The sequence below is a fragment of the Esox lucius genome, chromosome 16, assembly GCF_011004845.1.
Source record: "Esox lucius isolate fEsoLuc1 chromosome 16, fEsoLuc1.pri, whole genome shotgun sequence".
Lineage (NCBI taxonomy): Eukaryota > Metazoa > Chordata > Actinopteri > Esociformes > Esocidae > Esox > Esox lucius.
Genome location: NC_047584.1, coordinates 31,850,145 through 31,869,367, shown reverse-complemented (window position 1 = coordinate 31,869,367; position 19,223 = coordinate 31,850,145). Strand labels below are relative to the sequence as shown.

General features: G+C 43.1%; 1 protein-coding gene across 1 annotated transcript; it reads left to right on the top strand.

Moving 5' to 3' along the window:
• Positions 1-162: 162 nt before the first annotated feature.
• mrpl13 (mitochondrial ribosomal protein L13) lies at positions 163-18,518 on the top strand. The gene is given in 7 exon segments (NM_001304152.1): positions 163-261; positions 659-782; positions 4,822-4,915; positions 5,354-5,414; positions 8,964-9,050; positions 9,778-9,899; positions 18,347-18,518. Coding segments are annotated over 7 exon segments (540 nt in total). The 5' UTR covers positions 163-234; the 3' UTR covers positions 18,372-18,518.
• Positions 18,519-19,223: the final 705 nt, after the last annotated feature.

Sequence of the window (19,223 nt, the reverse complement as noted above, 5' to 3'; positions counted from 1 at the left end):
TTACATGGAATATTTGTTGATGAATATATCTTGAAAATAAATCTAATTCGTTTGTTACATAGTTGCACCAAAAAAATATATATTTACGCATTCGGTTTTTGATTTAAGAAAAGCTGTATCATTTTCCTCCAGGAACTGAGTTTTCCTCCATGCTAAGACTCTATACAACGCTGCACCATCGTCTCACGTTGGGGGTCAAACGGGAATTATGTGCACCTAATTGATCTAGATAAAATGTCCAGTTTTACGAAGTCTGCTCAGGTAACACATTATTTATAAACATAAAAACGTGACATGTTTTAGTTAGTTTCAGCATTCTTTGGGTGAACGGGAGTGTGTTATTAAAATGCAAAGGAAAGCTCATCACTAGCAAAGCTATGCTAACGATACATGTATATGTCATCTTCAGTGAATACTGTTAAAGTTAAATACAGGGAGGTATTTCACATTAATATAAAAAACATAGTTACATCTCTGTATTAAATACTAACGTCGATGGTCCTAAATTACGGCAGAAGCTTTTTTGTAACGATTTCTATTATAACTGTAACCTACTATTTGTTCCCCTGATTCAGATACATGTTTGTGGTTTGAGAGCTAGAAATTAGACTTGTGTGAGGGATGATTTAATGTTTTCTGACTTTTTTTTTATCCCCAGCAATGGGCTACCTTTGCCAGGTCATGGTACCTGATAGACGCACGGATGCAGCCTCCAGGGAAGATCGCCACTATGTGTGCAATCAGGTTACAGGGAAAACACAAGCCAATCTACCACGCAATAAGTAAGTAGTTAGCCATTCAATTTGCAGTTATGTAAACATTAGCGTTGTTTTGTAGGAGACTGCATAACAATGTGCATGAAATACATGTACTCCTGCAATTACTTATTAAGCAGCATGTAGCCTGTCCTGCTAGGTTGTCAGTTGTGGGGTTATTCTCATTGCTGAGCAGTGGCAGAGAAAGTATGAAATCCAACTATTTGACGTAATCGCCATTACAATGGATTCTATGTTGGGTCACACCTATCGCCCGAAATTTAATAATGTGCGTTTTTTTCCCGGAATCTGTAATTGTAATTTAGCCCAGAATTCAGTTGAGGCTTTAAATGTTTCCTTACGGTCAGTGACGATAATTTGTTGCAGGCAAGATAATGTCCACATGGTGGTGCTAAAGGATCACTGAAAATACCTACATTCTCAGAAGTCAGGTTCCAAAGGGGTTATTTGCGTAAATTTGAGTTTTCTGACTTTAAATTATAATTTTAGTTATATTACCAAGAACCACTTGCAGGGGGAATTAGAGCTAAATGCTTTTCTGATTGGGTACAATGACAGATTTTTCACCTCGCTGGTGCTGAAATTGGAAACAGATAACTATTAGGTTGCTATCCCAAGGCTCTTACCAATTAGCTATGTGCTGCCCCACATGTATTTCTTAGCATTTCTTTTCAATTTCCATCCATCCATCTTCTTCCGCTTATCCGGGGCCGGGTCGCGGGGGCAGCGACCCTTTTCAATTTCCCCTCAGAAATTTGTGATGTCCTCTTCACAATTATGGACTCTAATCACAGTGCTCACTCGGTTCTAAACCAAAGTTTGTCCATTTTCTAAATACATTTAAATGACATGGCACTATTTTCACTAAAATTAAAACAGAAAGGCTATCAAAGCTTGTGGTATCATTAAGCATTATTATTTTGTTTGTAAAAAAATGCATGGCTAAATAAAGAAAAGTTTTAGTTTTCTTGTATTGCACTATTTCTCTTTTTGTACCTATGTTCACTTGTTCATTAAAATTCATTTTTAAAAAAACACCGCTTATTCAAGCAGGAAGAATTCTTCAGGACGTATGTACTTGGAGTAGAGCTCATTGTCCGGCGACCAAGTCATTCGTAATGCCGAAGAAAAGGGCATTCCATCTGCACTCGCAGAACAAAGCAGGGCCATCGACCGGCGGATTGGTGAGGGCTCTCCCTCTTTGGCGAGAGGCTGGTTGGAACGGCCGTAGACTAAGCGTGTCCACAATAGTGCACTTGTGAACATTAAATACGCATTGATATTGGTTCGTGTTTTGTGTCTAGGCACGTTTCGGGTTTCGTCTGGGAGCACAACCATAGCAGGTCTACAACGTAAACAAACGTTAAGTCGCTTACAAATATCTTTTAAGCTATTCTCTATTTGAAACACACCGTGCCTGGTGACATAAGTAGCGGGACAGAGATTACAAGCACAAAAAAATCAATTGTTACTAAACCGTTGTGAAGGACCACTTCACAGACAATGGATTGGTTCTGCGGTGCTGCCCCCCCGCATAGTCTTCAGGTCTCCGCGCTAGTAAGGAATCCTATATTTAAGTCCCCTTGTCTCTTGAGTGAAACACTGAGACCGGCTTGTGAGTCTAAATAGATTGCCTGCTGGGCTGTGGGATAGGGCAAGCCCATTGATTCAGTTGGGCCTGTTAAAAGACATTTCTTCTGGCATTGAGGGGATTGTGACTATCAGTCAATCAGCATCCGTGATAGAAACAAAAACATATGTATGAATTATTTGTGGTTATAGAACGGCTGGTGATGACATTGACATGAAGCAAGGTTTAGCTGTGTATCAGGTCGACCAGTTTAGAAGTGGCTTGCCAAACACGTCTGGAAGGAGGCTACATCCAGTTTTCATTTTTTTCACCACAAACTACTAAACAAATCTCACAAGTGTCTGACACTGCAGGCTCCCAGCCACAGTAATCAACGGAAACAGTGATTTTATCCAACCCTTGTTTAGCCATTATTGGCTTACAAAGCAAATCCTCACTGTCTTGGGAGTTTATTTCCAGCAATGGGCACATTTGGCAGGTTAATGCCAAATGAGCTCCCTGTGCTTTCACAAAGATAGTATGAACTTGCCTAAAACGTTTTCAAAGTACACTATATTTTATTTGGTTATATTTCCGAATTTTCCATGAAATGAACAGCAGCAGTTAAACATTCCTCTTACGCTTTATGCGCAGTTAAAAGGTGGTACTTCAGAGGAATTTTGCTGAAAAAGCTACATTTTACAGACCCACAACATTCTTGATGTTACTGAAAAATTTAACTGGACTTACAACCTCTTATTTCCTTGTACAATTATTCATATAGAAACGTTAGAAGGTTAACATTTGAATCCCATGAAAATACAAAAAATAAAAAATCCTGGGAAATATTAGGGGTTGAGGGACTGAACGATTATACAGCGCTGCCCCCATCTACTTATTTGTTAAATTGACCTTCATTTTCAGATGAGTTCACTCAACTATTTATTAATAGAAAGAAAAGCTAGAGGACCGTGCCGGGACAAGAGAAACCAGATGGGTTTGGATCCATTTACAGGTGCAGGATGTTTTTAACTTTGGGTCGGGCCCAAAGGGGTCGATGGGTATCTTGGCAATTTTGCTTCAGACTGTTTGGGTAAAGCCGATATACAACCTCAGTGGAGCTGAAAGCACAAGCCCCACCGCCAAATTCTCCCAAATTCCTTTGCTCCCGTTCCAAAAAATAAAGTCGTTGGAGAAACAACCCAAATTCAGCTGGATAAATAAGCTGTGTCTCTCCAGGACCAGGGTTGCCGAATTATGGAGCCAAACCAAAGATAACTGTGTGTGGTTCTACTTCCTGTAAGAGTGCATGTAATCATGTAGCCCGAAGGCTGTGCTTCCACCAAACCGAAAACAGGGCCCTGTAATTTCCACGTTTAGGGAATCACGCACGGATCCAGGGTTACACACAGAATTTAATAAAATAAGATGTGAAAATGTTAATATAATTATAATATAGGCACAGTCCCGTAATATTTATAATTAAAATTGCGACCACGTTTTTCCAACTCTCAAAGTACCTTGAATCTGGAAGAACACGTTCCTCACTCTGTGGCAGTGTCACATGGATCTCTGTGTGGAACTTGTCGTCTCCTGCTGCATAACGTCACTGTTGCTAAAAACGTCGAAGTGGCCATTTATTGAATCTAGACAGATTTCGTTGCGGAGGTTTATAATCCAGAAAAAATGCTCTCGCACTGAAAGCACGGGAGCACACTGCCAGAAACCGAACCGAGAGCTCACTCCCGCCCTCGCAGTGATGCGATGGTTGACGGCACGTTTCGGGCCATGAAATGTTCGGATGAAGTACGGGCGGGTTGAATTACATTGCTAGGGCCGACAATTGTTTCAGTAATCGATGAGAACTAGAGAACTAGATCATAGTACGCCTCGAAGTAAGATCCCTTTAGCTGCTAGGTGTGAAGAGCTTGACCTATAGACAGTAATGTGAACTGTATCCTGTTTTGCAGCAGTATTATCTATATCTTCTGATTTGGGTTGGGAGGGCTTCAGAATTTCACGTTACCCATGTAGTCTAGTGGCAGCTGGTTTATTTGAAATTATGGGCCTTTGTGGTTGAAAAAAAACATCTTTTATATTGAGGTGTGGTATCACAACATGACCACAAAAAACCCAAACGAATATCACAGAATTTGGGCAAAACAAAAATGATTTTGTAGGGCCCCTACATACTCTTATTTTTCATTAAGAGCCTGCAGCCGTCTCATAAAACCTGTGGTTGTTCGTGTTAATGTGTTTTGGGTGCGTTTGAGAGATAATTTTCTCATCTAATGTAGAGGCGATGAAGTGTGGCGGACAGATGTGATTGTGGACCCGGAGGAGCGGAGAAACCTACCTGTCCATTTCCCTCATCCACCTTAACCGTCTAACTGGATTAGCCAGTTAATTACTGTCACGTGCTGTCGATCTGCACAGTTGGCCATCTTCATGACAGTATTTCTCTGCTTTCCCCAGGCGACGTTGGAGACCATGTGGTGGTTATAAACACCAGGCACATAGCCTTCTCTGGAAACAAATGGGAACAGAAGGTCTACTCCTCTCACAATCAGTAAGGCCTGTCTGTCTGTCTGTCTGTCTGTCTGTCTGTCTGTCTGTCTTACACACGTTATAACACGGAGGAGGACTATTCCATGGAAATGAAATTAATATGTGGTCCAGTGGTCTTGGCTGCCGCAGCATGGGTTCAAGTCCCGCCTGCTGCTCTTCCAGTGCAAAAATATACTTCTCTATCTTTCCCCATTGTCTGTGCCTAATAAAGCATTAAAATGCTGTGAGAAATGTTTATATTAACAAATGAACAATAGTTTACTGGTCAAACTTGGTACAGGCACTAGTCATTCCATTGCTATGGGTTATTCATGGAGGCTAGTTATCCTCCCTCTATCTCCTCTCTTAGAACCTGATAGAAACACGGAGCGTTTGACCTTTGTCACACAAACTGCCCATGACATCAGCCTCTAACATCAGTCCTGTCTGTTTCCCAAAGGTATCCGGGTGGATTTAAACAGGTCACAGCTGCCCAGCTACATTTGAAAGACCCCAAGGCAGTAAGTACGGCAGTTTTATTGCCTCGAATATTGTTCATTAGTCAGCTGCTGCAGCCCCATATTAAATATGGATCTGTCCTCGCAGGTTTGTCTAAACCACTGGTTCACTTACTTAGTGGATACCACTGGTCTGAACTTTAACTCTATGTTAGTGGATACCACTGGTCTGAACTTTAACTCTAACTATGTTAGTGGATACCACTGGTCTGAACTTTAACGGGAGCGGTTTTTATGTTTTATTTTATTTATTTATTGTCCTTCTGGTCATTGCCATTTCACGTCAAGTATGTTGAGCATTTTGGGCGGGAAATGTGATTTCTCTTAACTCCCCTGAATAACGATTTCCCCAGTGGCCGTGTCAGCCCACCGTTTCGCTGTATAGCCAAACAAATCCCGTAGCTAGCTAGCCAGCACACAAGTCCCATGGCCCTAACTGTGAAGTTCCACACCCCGCGTCTCTGACTGCGCCTCAGGGCGGCTCTTGTTGGCTAGCTATCATCCCCCACAGTTACGCTGACTGAACTGCAGGTAAGTGAGACTTTGGGGGACGATAATGCTAAATCCCGAATTAACCCCTTCCCTTCCACACTCTGCACTTCGCTGTGCGCCTCGACCTTTTCCAATGTGCTCAGGTAGTTAAAATGATCAGGAGGATCTAAGGGCCCCTTCTTGCCAGCGAGGGTTTTAAACAAAAGGGAGGATTTTTTCATTTGAATTTCAGGCTCCTTATTGTTATTTAAAAATGCATCATGAATTGCAAACAAATCTTTGGGGGAATGGCGACAGCTTCATCATCCAAAGATTTGTGATTTTCTTTTTTTGTTGAAACAGGATGTAAAATCAGCTGGAGGGTGCTTCAAGTTTTACAAACTAAATGGCATTTCTAAAACGTTCAGTGATGGCACTGAGGGAGCTGTTGTTTTTTCTAGATTTGTATTTGACGAAATACAAGCCACAGTTGTGATTTGTTTTGTCTATAGATATTACAAAAAGCTGTCTTGTGCAAGGGGAAGGAATGAATGATGGTGTTATTTGTTCTCCGTCCCTCTCAGCATTCTATACCTTCATCTTATTCCTCTGGCGCCAGAGATGTAGTTTTCTCCTCCAGAATCACCAGGGATTTTAGAAGTGTGGATTTCAGACAGATCACATTTTGTATTATCACAGACATTCAGCAGCATGGCTAGCACTGATCTGTCAGACTAGTATTACACCTTCAGGAAAATGTCTGCTATTATCTGGGTCTGACCTAGCAGTGTGTACAGGAAGATGAAATGGTACAACCTGACGATTACTGTCTCAAAGAATAAACAAAACCAATTTCATCTTGAACTCCGCAGTGTTTTTCTCTGTTTTCTGTCGTCTCCTGTAGAAGGCATTAAATGGCTTTTCTTAATGTTTTTGTGAGGTTTTCTTTTTTAGATGTTGCCTTAAATTATTCATTGTTAATAAAAAATAAATGAAAAACAGTGTAACCGAAAACATGTATATATGATAAGTTGACTTACAGTTCTAGCAAAAATCGCCACCCTTGCATTTTATTCAAATAATGCACCCTTTTTTCTAGAAAACATGATGAAACCAGTAGAATACCAAGGCATTTTGGAGCACAGTGTTGAACCAAGTGTCAAAAAGCTGGGTCTCCATCAAAGATTGTGGTTTTTACAGGAGGACAATGATCCCGAAACGTAGCTCCAAATGCAATCAGGACAAAACGCTGGCCTGCCGTGATTCCAAGTCATAATCCCATTGAATACTTGTGTTGACATCTGAAAATAGCAGTTGGGAGATGCATGTCAAATCTGACCGAACTGGACTTGATTGCAGTTATTTTGGCCAAAGGCTGAGCTCAAATGTTGACCAGGGTGTCATTAGTTTGCCATTTCAGTTTTCCCCCCCCTGATTTAAAAGGTTATAATAGTTTCTAAATGGGAATAAAAGCATTCTGTAATATTGTGACAGTGCAGGAAAGGATTGTGGAGACCAAATACTTAAATTTCTAGTTATTTATTAGGGAAAATGTGTTTCAGTTGAGTGTATGGGTGGCAATACTGCAGGCCACGGCTGTATACACAAGTCCTCTGTGACTCTGCAGTGGCTTATTGTCCTAGCAGTGTTGTGGTCCCTCTCCTCACTATAAACCTGACATTGTTTTGCTCCTACCTTTCTATAACAGTGACAAATGTCCTCTCTCCCCAAGCTCGCCTCACAAAGTTCATGAAGGGAAAGCAGCCAAGCTGCAGGGTTTCCCACTCAACGGTCATATTGTTCAGCGGTATGGCCCGGAGCAGAACTCGTAGGCCTGGCTGCCTGCGTCTCCTCGTCCTTACTGACTCCTCCGGCCACTCCACCCCTTTGCCCTGTTCCCCGTACCTGATCCCCCAAACCCCTCTCTGGCCTGCAGCCTCTCATTCGTCATCCCCATCCTGCTCCTCAGCTGCTTTCAACCCCCCCCCCCCACCCCATCTCCTCCCATCTCTGTCCCCTTCTCCTTTCTGGCATTCCTTAGGCTGCTGTGGCAGGTTAGCCCCCATTAATGAGATAGATGTGCATCTCTGGCAGTTATTCCAGTGGTGGTGGTGGTGGGGGGGGGGGGGGGGGGGGGTGGGTGGGTGGGGGGGGTGATGTGGTAGGGTGGATTTATCAGAGGTAATTGTGGGTAATGATCATGTCGGGGTGACTTCTTTAACCACGATGACTAATCTCGTCTTCAGACAACACCCATCAATCATCCACGCGCCGCGGTATTCAAACGGCGTGATTAGTTTTCATAGGGAATGGGTGATGTATGAAGGGAATAGGGTGGGAATGGTCCGTTGTGGGTTTTTTTCCCTCCACTGCGGTGTTCTAATTCTGAATCACAGTTTAGATGGAGCAAGAGTGGGAAGAGAGACCTCCAGGGACATCAGTTTAAGGATAACACAAACACAATTCTTAATTTTTTTTCTAAAAACTTTGATTATTTTCAACCTCACTGTAAATTTTTAATTGATCCCATCAGCGTAACCTTCAAAAATAAATGTTTGTAGTTGTTTTCCAAGTGTAATGCTTTGGTCAAAGCTAACGCGATTCTCTCTTGTCCTGTTGTCATCATCCTTGGGTGTCTGTCTGCACAAGGTGGTTCTCATGTCAGGTGTACTCTGGGACTTTTATTGTGGGGACCTTGTGGGGGCTAGTTGAGGGGGAGGTGTTCGGGACTAAGTCATGGAAAGGAGACACTATTATATAGACGTAATCAATCAATCAATCAAAAACGTGCACGTCTTTGGGTCCCCTGGACCAGGATTGGGAAACACTGATATAGATAGTAAAGATGTCTCAATGATGAGTGTCGACCGCATTCCCACCCAGAGCTGGGAACACGACAGCCTGATCCAGCTGCCTCATGAACCTACGTCCAACCAGAACCTTTTTTGGGCCCTGGGGGAAAGCTGTAGTATGTGGTGCCTGTTGGACAGATGCTGTGCCTGGTGTCCTGCCTTAAACCAAGTGTCCCGGAGAGTTCAATTCCTGACCTGATTTCAATGCCTCTGTCCTGCGCTCTTACAGATTATGAAGCTGGCCGTTTACGGGATGCTGCCTAGAAACCTGCACAGAAGGACCATGATGCAGCGACTGCACCTGTTTCCTGAAGATGTGAGCCCTGTCTCAATGTCCTCCCTTCTCAAGGGAATGTGTGAAACGTCGATTGAACTGGCTTTGTCATTTTTGAAGAGTACACATTGCAATAGCGCAATCTGAAAATATTGGTATTATGCCCAAATGTCAATTTCTAGCAAATTTTGGACTGCGTTCTTCCCCCAGTTCTCAGTTCATGCACTGGCCCTGACTGGTTACGGTTAGAGATCTACAGTTTGGAGTTACTTTATGAAGAAGTAGTATCCCCGTTGATTGTCCCACTTCTATTTTAGCCAAATGATGCATAGATATGCCACACAATATACCTGAACACCAGGTGTGGCATGACTCTTTCTGAACACATCATAAACTGATGGTCTAGACTGCCACCTGTCCATAGCTGGCTGGATCAATTCCCTGCGTGTTCTTGTTACGTTCTGTTAGCAAAATGGGTCACAATTCAACATTTGAAGGGTAAATATTGAAGTCAGCCTTGCTATATAGCCAAGAACAATCAGGACATTAGAAAAATCAAGGCTAGAGCGTTAATAACACAAGCAATTATTTTAGTTTGCTTGTGCCTTTGTGCATTTTGGGTTTCCAATCAATCTGAATTTCTTTATGTTCTGTTGACATGCATCTCGTCAACCAAAGTGTATCTTCTCCTTAAATTTAGTGTGGGTCTGCCTGCAGTAGTTCCTGTCCAGGCGCCAAACTAACCGTGTCCCATGTAATTACATGCTAGGATCTTCCAGAAGACATCCTGCAGAACCTGACCGAGGAGCTGCCACAGCCCAGAGAGGTTCCTCGCAGACTGGACCAGTACACCCCAGAGGAACAAGAAGCTTTCCCCCGGCTGTGGACCCCGTAGGTTTCCTCTTTTCTGAACACACACACACACACACACACACACACACACACACAAATACAATAGCAGCCCATAGCTCACCCAGACGATAGGTTTTTATGGTCTTGTGAGTCTGCCGATCGTCTGTCCTTTAGATGACAGAGTGAGAGCTGTAAAGTGTCAGGGCTGACTGGTCGTCTTTCGAGCTCTTTCCTCTTCCCCTGATCTGACACGTTCATCCTCGCACTGCGCGCAGTATGGATCTTTGTCACTGCGATTTAGCCTGGCCCTCGCTGGGTGGTCACTGAAGAACCCAGGGAGTTGGAGGACCAGAGGGTTGTGTTCATTAAGGCATGACGTAATGAAAAGTTTTTCCAACAAACGGACGCGAGAAGTCCTGGTCCCCAAGTGGTTTCAGGCCTTTCTCATTTAACTGCAGCATTGTAAAGAAAAACAAAGATTAAATATAGAACTGCATACATGCCACATTTGATTTTCTAAACTGCCGTAGTCCTTCATCTATAACCATGAACCGTTGCTTCCCATTTCGCACGTCACAGCCTTTTATTCTCGCCAGCCGTGACTCAGCAGTTAAAAGCCTTATGATCCCGGCCCATTTATCTGTTCACTGGCTGCCGCTGAATCTTTAGGCATTTTATGACCTAAATGCTACGTGAGCCTACTTCACCAGAAAAACATTTAAGTTAACCCAAAATAATGAAATGGTAAAGTTGAGGTGTGTGTCTATGTGTGTGTGTGTGTATGGGTGTGTGGTGTGTGTATGTCCTATACACAGGGTTTTTCCAGCTTTAAAAACTCAAACCAAAATCTTGCACTGCCTCTGTGTGTTGGCATGGTAAAACATGATTTTGCACGGGAGAATAACCTTGCATACAGGACCACACGGGTCCTGACATTTCGGAGATGAGTAACGTCAGAAATACTAGTGGATCCTAGTTTTCTTTTACACCCAAGCATGTCAAAATATTTCAATAAAACGTAATAACCTCAAACTACATCCAAGCCGCATACATTTTTTTTTACTTTTCAGGTGACTTCTAGTATAGCCTACAATTACAGATTTATTTAAAGAGAGATCATGAGACAAATGAAGATGACTGGTGAAAATGATGTACTGTCACCATAAACATTGGGCTATATATGCAATATACAGTGAAAAAAATATACAATTAACATATTTAAGTGACTAAGAATATAAATATATGAACGTGAATACTTGGATCAGGGACAGCAGCAGAGCCCCATTACAGCTGAAGGAAGTCGAGAGGGAGATTAACGATGTGGCGTCAAGGCAAGGATGGAGGAAAAATATCGTGACATGGCAGTTATATATACAGCTCTGTTTCATTTTTATGCAAGTCTATATTAACAAGAATATAGAATAACAATGAAAATAGACAGTAATATTGGCTGCTATATAGCTCATGAGTGATTTTATTTTTTATAACATGCTAATAGGTCTATGTAAGAATAAATATATTGCTTATATATTTTGGTTGATATTAGGGAGGACATTGGACATTGATATTAGGGTGGACATGGACAACAGGGCAGATTTAACACAAGGCAGATTTAATAGTTGTCTTTTTCAAGTGTGTAGCAACATATTATATGAAGTATTTCGGTAGAGTGCGAGGGTTGGGGTACCACCTTTGCCTAATTTTGAGCCAGGAAAACGTGTGTGTGTGTGTATAATACACACTTTTTTTTCAAACTGTAGTCTCATTGCAATGAGAGTGACATTACAACCTATGTCCCTACAACTCCCACGAGCACTACCTACATACAGTGTTTGATTCTAGTCCATTTGTGTTAGGCCTATTGCCTTGCACGCCAGTGACCAACAGTGGGAACTAGACCGGCTACGATGTACCACTGATAAACAAATAAAACATAATTTCCCAACAACAAAATGGTGGCTAGTGAAAATGCTGAGTGGCTAGTAACATTGGAAAACCATTAGCCACAGTGGCTGGTGAGCCAAAAAGCTAATATCAAGCGCTGCTCATTATCATAAAGGCTTGTTGTAATGTGCTCTGTCATGTTCCAGTGGTATTATATAAGCATTTGGCACGCGCGCGCACACACAGGTCTGCGTCCAAATACTTGAGAGTCAGTGGGTGTGTTTGATTCCGGAGCAAACCCCGCCGGGCTACGGCCTAGACAGGAGCCCCCGTTGATTTTTCTATTCACATTTTCTGTGACCCTCATTTTTCAAACACTGATACGGTCAGCACCGCGTCTGCAAAGGCACTTAACGTCCTTCGTTTACAGTGGTTGTGAAATACTAGAAATTCGCCAAGATGTTTTTCCAAGGTAGCACTTACTCACAGTGGGTTGGATCTGAGAAGGGTATTGGATCGGTTTGTTTATTCCCTTTCCCACTCGAGAAACCCACCATGACAAAGCAGCACTTTGCATTTTACTGGCATTTTCTACTCACTGGCATTTGATGCTTTATTTGAGAAGCGGTGTAAGATGGAGGTTAGTGTTTTTGCTGAAAGAGCAGTAGGTCCGATTCTAACCCACACAGCAGCTGTACATGAGTACCAGAGTTGGAGACATAGAGTGCCGGGCCGCCCAAGGCCACTAGCATAGTGGAGCATTTCAAGGGATAATTCACCCAAACTGCAGGGTAGGTTTGACAGCAGTCCATGCTTTTGGTTTTGTTTCCCTGGCACTGTTCCCTGGCACCAATCCAATCAAGCAGTTATAGAAGTTCTTTACAAAATCGCTGCTAGATTATTCAAACCGTGTGTGTACGTGCGTGCGTAATGCTATTATATATTGGGATTTGTTCCACAAATGGTAGAAAATTTGACAATATTAAAAATGTGTGCATATAATTGAAATCTTTTAAAAGTGCCTTTGCTGAGCATCATGCATTTAAAGTACATTTGTAAAATTTAAACCACAACAACAAATCAAATCAAAATAGAAGCTCCGACATTTGTAGTCGATGTAAATGCAAATGCTGTTTCATCTCGACTTTCCTGGCATTTCAGACAGACGTAATGGCCACTTCATCACTTCCTGTCTGTAATTAAAGAACAGGAAGTGTAGGTCTCTCTGTCTGACAGATGGCTGTGTGCAAGAGTCCACGGCCACATTATTCTTGCTTTTTCTTAAGTCTCGCGTGTCTCGCATTTATCTTGGATGTTGAATCTGTTACTTCTGCTGCAGCTACTGGGGTGAAACCTTTACAAATGACTGTGTCTGACTGACTCCGAGTTCAACTCGGCTCACTCGCATATACAAATGAACTGAAGCTGTAATTCGCCTGGAGTAACGGTACTGTGACAGAGAAAACGTTGCCGTGAAAATGACCGGTGTTGTTTCTAGTGAGGTAACTGGGAAGAGGCAGAGAACTCCGTCGTCCCCGGTGATGGTTGTTAGAGAGGGAGAGAACAGAGGAGCATTTTAGCTGTCAGCCTTGCAGTTGGAGATAAATTATCCTTGTAGTAGTTTTCCACAACAGAAGGGCCAAAGCTTGGAGGAATGACTGCAGGAGCAGACTGCCACGGCAAAAACAGGACCGATGCGTGGGTTTTTTAGCACACCTGGCAACACGACCGCAGAACCCAACCCTGGTTTTATAGTTCCTGTAGCCTTCTGTCGCTGTCATCCCTCCACAGTCAACCACAACCGGCCTGTTCCAAACTATGGCCATCTTTATGGATTGGTTTTGTGTTGGCATGAACAGGACCCGGTTCTGAGCGAACAACCCCAGAGTAAAAAGTCTTGTAAGATTTGCAGAACGCAGCAGTAAGCCTAATAGAAATGGAATCGCCGTCATCGTAAATATGTTTTCGCCTGTGTGCGGACCGCGGCGGCCGGGGGGCGGGGTGGGGATGGGCTGCCGTTTACTCCTACTTCCGCGGGTGATATACAGCCATGTCTCGCTGGGTACCCTGCCCGTGACTGAGTGGCACTTATCCACTTCTGTTAATGTGGCGGGGCATGGTGCCCGGCCAAGCCGGCACCGGTGCCAGGCTCAGTCACCGTGAGGAATGGTTCGCCGGCCATCCCGGGCCGGAGCAGACATCAGCAGACGGTCTTCACACGCAGTGAATGATGGTGAGTCACGGAGACCGTTACACCACTAGCCCGTCACTGCCTTGAGATAGATGGACCTGGACCATAAATAAGATATAATATTTTATTAGCCCGTACATTATGAGTCCTCTGCTTTAACCCGACCACTCTGAAATGAGAAGTGGGCCCCTAGAGTTATTGGCGACCTTGGTATAGATGAGATGTCTGACCATTAACTGTGGTAAAATTGTTGATAAATTCTTAATCGAAAGACAAAATGTACCCAGCGTTCAATTGTTTGGGGGTCACTTAGAAATTTCAAAAAGCATATGTTTTTTTCCCCATTAAAACGACATAAAATGTATCCGAAATATGGGCAGGGCCGGCCCTAGGCATAGGTGACATAGGCAGTCGCTGGGGGCCCCAGTCTGCTTGTGAGCCCCAGATGAATAAGCAACAGGGGGCCCCCAAGTCAGATTTTGCATAGGGCCCCCAAAAGACTAGGACTGGCCCTGAATACAGGAATGACATTGTTCATGTTGTAAATTACTATTATAGTTGGAAATGGATGATTTAATGGAATATCTAAATAGGCATACAGAGGCCCTTTATAAGCAAACACCACTCTTGTGATGTGATCATTTTAAAAGGCTATGTAATCATTAGAAAAGCCTTTTGCAATTAAGTTAGCACAGCTGAAAACTGTTGTGCTGATTATAGTAGCAGTAAAACTGACCTTTAGACTAGTTGAGTATCTGAAGCATCAGCAATTGTAGGTTCAATTCCAGGCTCAAAATGGCCAGAAACAAATAACTTTCTTCTGAATCTCATCCCTGAGTTGCCTACTCACTGTTGACGTTGAGACTGGTGTATTGTGGGTACTATTTAATGAAGCTGCCAGTTGAGGACCATGCCCCATCCAGGGAGCCACTGGGGTGCCTGGGCGGTTTGGCCCCGGATCCAACTTACTGAGATTCACTGGTTTAGGGAAGAGCAGTCAGGCCGTATAATTTTTAAGTACCAGTCCTCGTCTGGCTGGCTTTATCTTCTTTCATGTTGTCTGTGCATTAACAGTGATGCATTGCTCCCTAATCTTATCTGCTTTAAACACACTCGGCTCAGAGTTAAACTTGCTGCTGTATATTGGTTTAAATTTACCCATTCATATATTTGGGAAATTATGGATTGCACTGTGGATGTCCTCAAAAAAAAGAAAGAAAGAAAAAGAAAGAGACTGTAGATTGAAACGCTAACCGTTGAAAAGGTGACACTGGCACACGGCTGTCAGAAGAGTAGTAGGCAGTAGAGGGACTGGGTAATGGGTCCTTTAAAGTGGGACCTGGTAGAGGGCCCTGGTAGTGGGCGGTAGTGGGCCTTGGTGGTGGGCAGGAGTGGGCCAATTTAATGGGCCCAGGTTGTGGGTGGGTGTGGGACCTTTTAATGGGCCCTGGTTGTGGGTGGGAGTGGGGCAATTTACAGGGCCCTGTTTGTGGGCGGGAGAGAGCCCTTTTAATGGGCCCTGGTTGTGGGCGAGAGAGGGCCCTTTTAATGGGCCCTGGTTGTTGGCGGGAGAGGGCCCTTTTAATGGGCCCTGGTTGTGGGCGGGAGTGGACCCTGTTTGTGGGCGGGAGTGGGCCAATTTAAAGGGCCCTGGTTGTGGGCAGGAGAGAGCCCTTTTAGTGGGCCCTGGTTGTGGGCGAGAGAGGGCCCTTTTAATGGGCCCTGGTTGTGGGCGGGAGAGGGCCCTTTTAATGGCCCCTGGTTGTGGGCGGGAGAGGGCCCTTTTAATGGGCCCTGGTTGTGGGCGGGAGAGGGCCCTGGTAACTATTGTGCTTAGTGACTGGGAGTTAGTTGGAGGAGACGGAAGAGCATCGACATACATGAATATACACTTTTGCCCTTTACGCCCTTACATTCCCCAACTGATTGCCTTTTAATCTACAGTTTATACACATTGAATTAGATTGTTCCGTCCACTGATCTGCACAACCCACTCCTCCATTTCAAAGTGAAAAGGGAAGTGCAGAAAGCCAATTCAGACATCCTGTACGCAGTGCAGGTTCGAAAAAGGTACCTTAAATTTCAATCAAGAGAAACACTGTAGCTAGCTTAGATTATTCAAATTAATCAGATTCATAGATTTTTTTTCATTTTTTTTGAGGGGGGGTTAGCAAGAAATATTTCCCATAGAAGATTAAATTGACATTTCTTGTGACCTTCGGTTTTCCAGCAAGCGGGGAAACGTAGCCCCATTTCATTTCCCCCACTTTGCGTGCATATGTCATTAATCCCAAGTTAATTGTCCCAATCCTACCTTTCTCATGATATTACTCAAGGAGGGTGTCCCAAATGGCTCCCTATTCCCAATGAAGTGCACTACTTTTGACCAGAGCTCATGGGCGGCGGTTAAAAAGTAGTGCGTTGGGAGAGCGTCATTTAGGATGCAGATGAGATGTGGCAATCAATTGAAGGGCAGAACAGTGTCTCCTGAAGCTACCTTGTATTATTTTATTTCTGTACTCTTTTAACTGCAGCTGACAAGTGTAGATTTTACTACTGAGGCCGCAGCTGGGAGAATTTGGTTTTTTCTTTTCTTTTTCTTTTTTAGATTTCTTGCCAAGGACTTTAGCATAGGCTGTCCTTAGTTAGTTACTTATTACAAGGTGGTTTTAACAAATGAATGGTCTATATGTTGTGTTAATATATCATTGTGGAATGGACAGTTAAATTACATTTTGTATTCAAGAATTTTTTTTCAGTAGTATGATGTTTATTTCATGACACTTTACTAGTGGATTAAATATATCGCCTTGGGTGGTTAAATGTTTCTGTTTTCAAGATAATTGTATAAGTTAGGTAAGTTGGCTACTCCGTTGTACTCCCAGAATGCACATTGAAAAAGCATTCCTCTAAAAAGTTGCCTGGGGGACATCACCAATGTGATTGATGATCGAACACATTTTAATCATCAAGAAACAAGACTCTGTACCAAAACAATTATTTTTTCTGTCAGCACGTTGTCCATTGAGACGGAAGGCTGAGGTTACAGTGCGGCATTGTGGGCAGCCAGGTCTTCGCCGGAAGGTTTCCACCTTCCCGCCCGCTTAAGCGTCAAGCAATCAGTTTTAAATATTTGGCTATCCTAAACTTTGTTTAAACTGCGATTTACGCTGTGTTTTAAACGGTTTGTCCTGATTTGGTTGTCATTCACCACTGTGGTGGTGCTCTAAAGAAAAAGGCGGGGCAACAACGCCACATTTTATTGAGTTGTTTTTCCTCCCGTGGTCTTTTTGCTCATCAGTGCATCTCAATGCTCCTATCATGTTGAGGAATGGAGTTCAGTATTCTGTGTGAGACCTCGGCATTCCTTGGGAAAACTTAATATAAGCTTTTTGTCAGCCTTTGCTCTGCCTAGCAGGCGTCCGTGTTGTCCTGTCAGAAAACTCGGTATTGTGATAAATGATGTGTTTTTCACTGTTTACTGATCTCATCTTAAGAACCAATCAGGGAGTCCATTCAAGCCTGGAATTCCAGTGATTACACTGGGTGATGTTCAAGGGCAAACCAATTCTGGCCCGGCTTTATTAAAGACTGAGCTAGCTAGTTGGTATTCAGTGACCGATATCAGCACTCACCAACGGGTTTTAGACATTGATGGAGGCTGAAGCTCATACCATCAACACATGCTAATGTAATGCAATATAAATGAGATTGTTTTGAAGAGCACTGCTACTTTTCCAAGTAATAACTGTGTCTTCTGTTTTGCTCTGCTTGAAGACCATATTGCATTGTTGTGTGTTTGTGTTTGTGTTTGTGTGTGTGTGTCGGGGGGGGGGGGGGTGAAAGCCCCCGCTATATTGAGGATTGTTTGAGGCTTAATGTCCTAGTCTCCCTGTTAACGCATCTAAGCCAGTACGACACCATTGAAGATGAAAATACGGAAATCAAATTGATTGGCGATACGCAACAACACCTCCCGCCATGATCCGCGTAGTTGTTCCAGAAAAAACAAGTTTGCTATAGATTCATTGCCCTACTCAAATCCAATGTGGCAGTTTAAAATGGGACTGCTCGTCCTAGAAGACTGTAGCACTGACAGCATTAGTGTTTGTTTTCAGTACATTGATCATTCATTGTGGACTACCCCGGTGCTTTTCTGCATGCTTTGGTAATGTTACTGAAGTGGGATAGAAACATGGTCACCATGGGAGAACATGGTGGATTAGGAACTGTCATACTCATTTAGAAAAAAAATTTTGGGCTTCCGATAAAAACCATACTTCACACTGAACAAGTTTTTCTATAATTGTTTTATATACACCAAATGCCTACTGTGGTAATAATATCTTCTACAACAGAGACCTTTTTTTTTTTTCTGATTTTATAACATGGTTTCTATCTGTTCCTGCAGGCCTGGAGACTACCGGGTGAAGTGATTGCTGCTTTCTGGCTTCTAATGGTGCCGTTACCTTTACTTCAGTTTACATCTGTCTTTTACATAATCTGTGTGACCTTTACTTGACACACCACCAACCTTTCTGTTGTCCCAATAATGTACTAAAATAAAAAGAAACATTCTGGTCAACCATTCAGTTTTTTCGTGAGAATAAATCGTATTATATTCTTGATGTGGTGAACGTTTGATGAGTTGAAAAAGCATTTTTGTGTTTCATTCTTCAGCAGCGGTGAGAAGGCATTCATTGTCTGCGTCGCAAATGGCATCCTATCCCCTATGGAGCACACTACTTTTGATGAAGGCCTATAGGTTTGGTCAAAACTAGTGCTCAATACAGGGAATAAGATGCCATTTGGGTCTCTGCTATTGAACGTGGTCGGCTGCTTCATTTCATTGTAATTCTGAGAATATTAAAGTAGAGATATTTTTGGCCTTTGCCTCTCAGCCACAGACCATTTCTGCAGCCTCTTCAGAAGTCGGATTTCTCCTCTAATTCGACCGCGCTCTGACCTTAATTGATTTCAGATGCCTGTGCGAGCCCTTCACAATGCCAGCGTTGCCTTTTGATGTATTCTAGTCCTTTAGGAAACCGTTGTGGAAATGTACCTCAGCACTGATATTCTTGGGTCTCCACTTGCCCAGAGACTTTCACAGTTTGGTGACACTGGTGTGATTGTGTTACCGTCTGTACAACACAATTGACTGTGTTGACTGGACTTCAATCATCAACATGACTGAAACCAAATGGTTTATTTAAGTTCATGGTAGCCTTATGTAAACTGTTAGACAAGAGTGTTTGGTCTTACAGCCGGGGGGGGGGGGTTGTATTTGG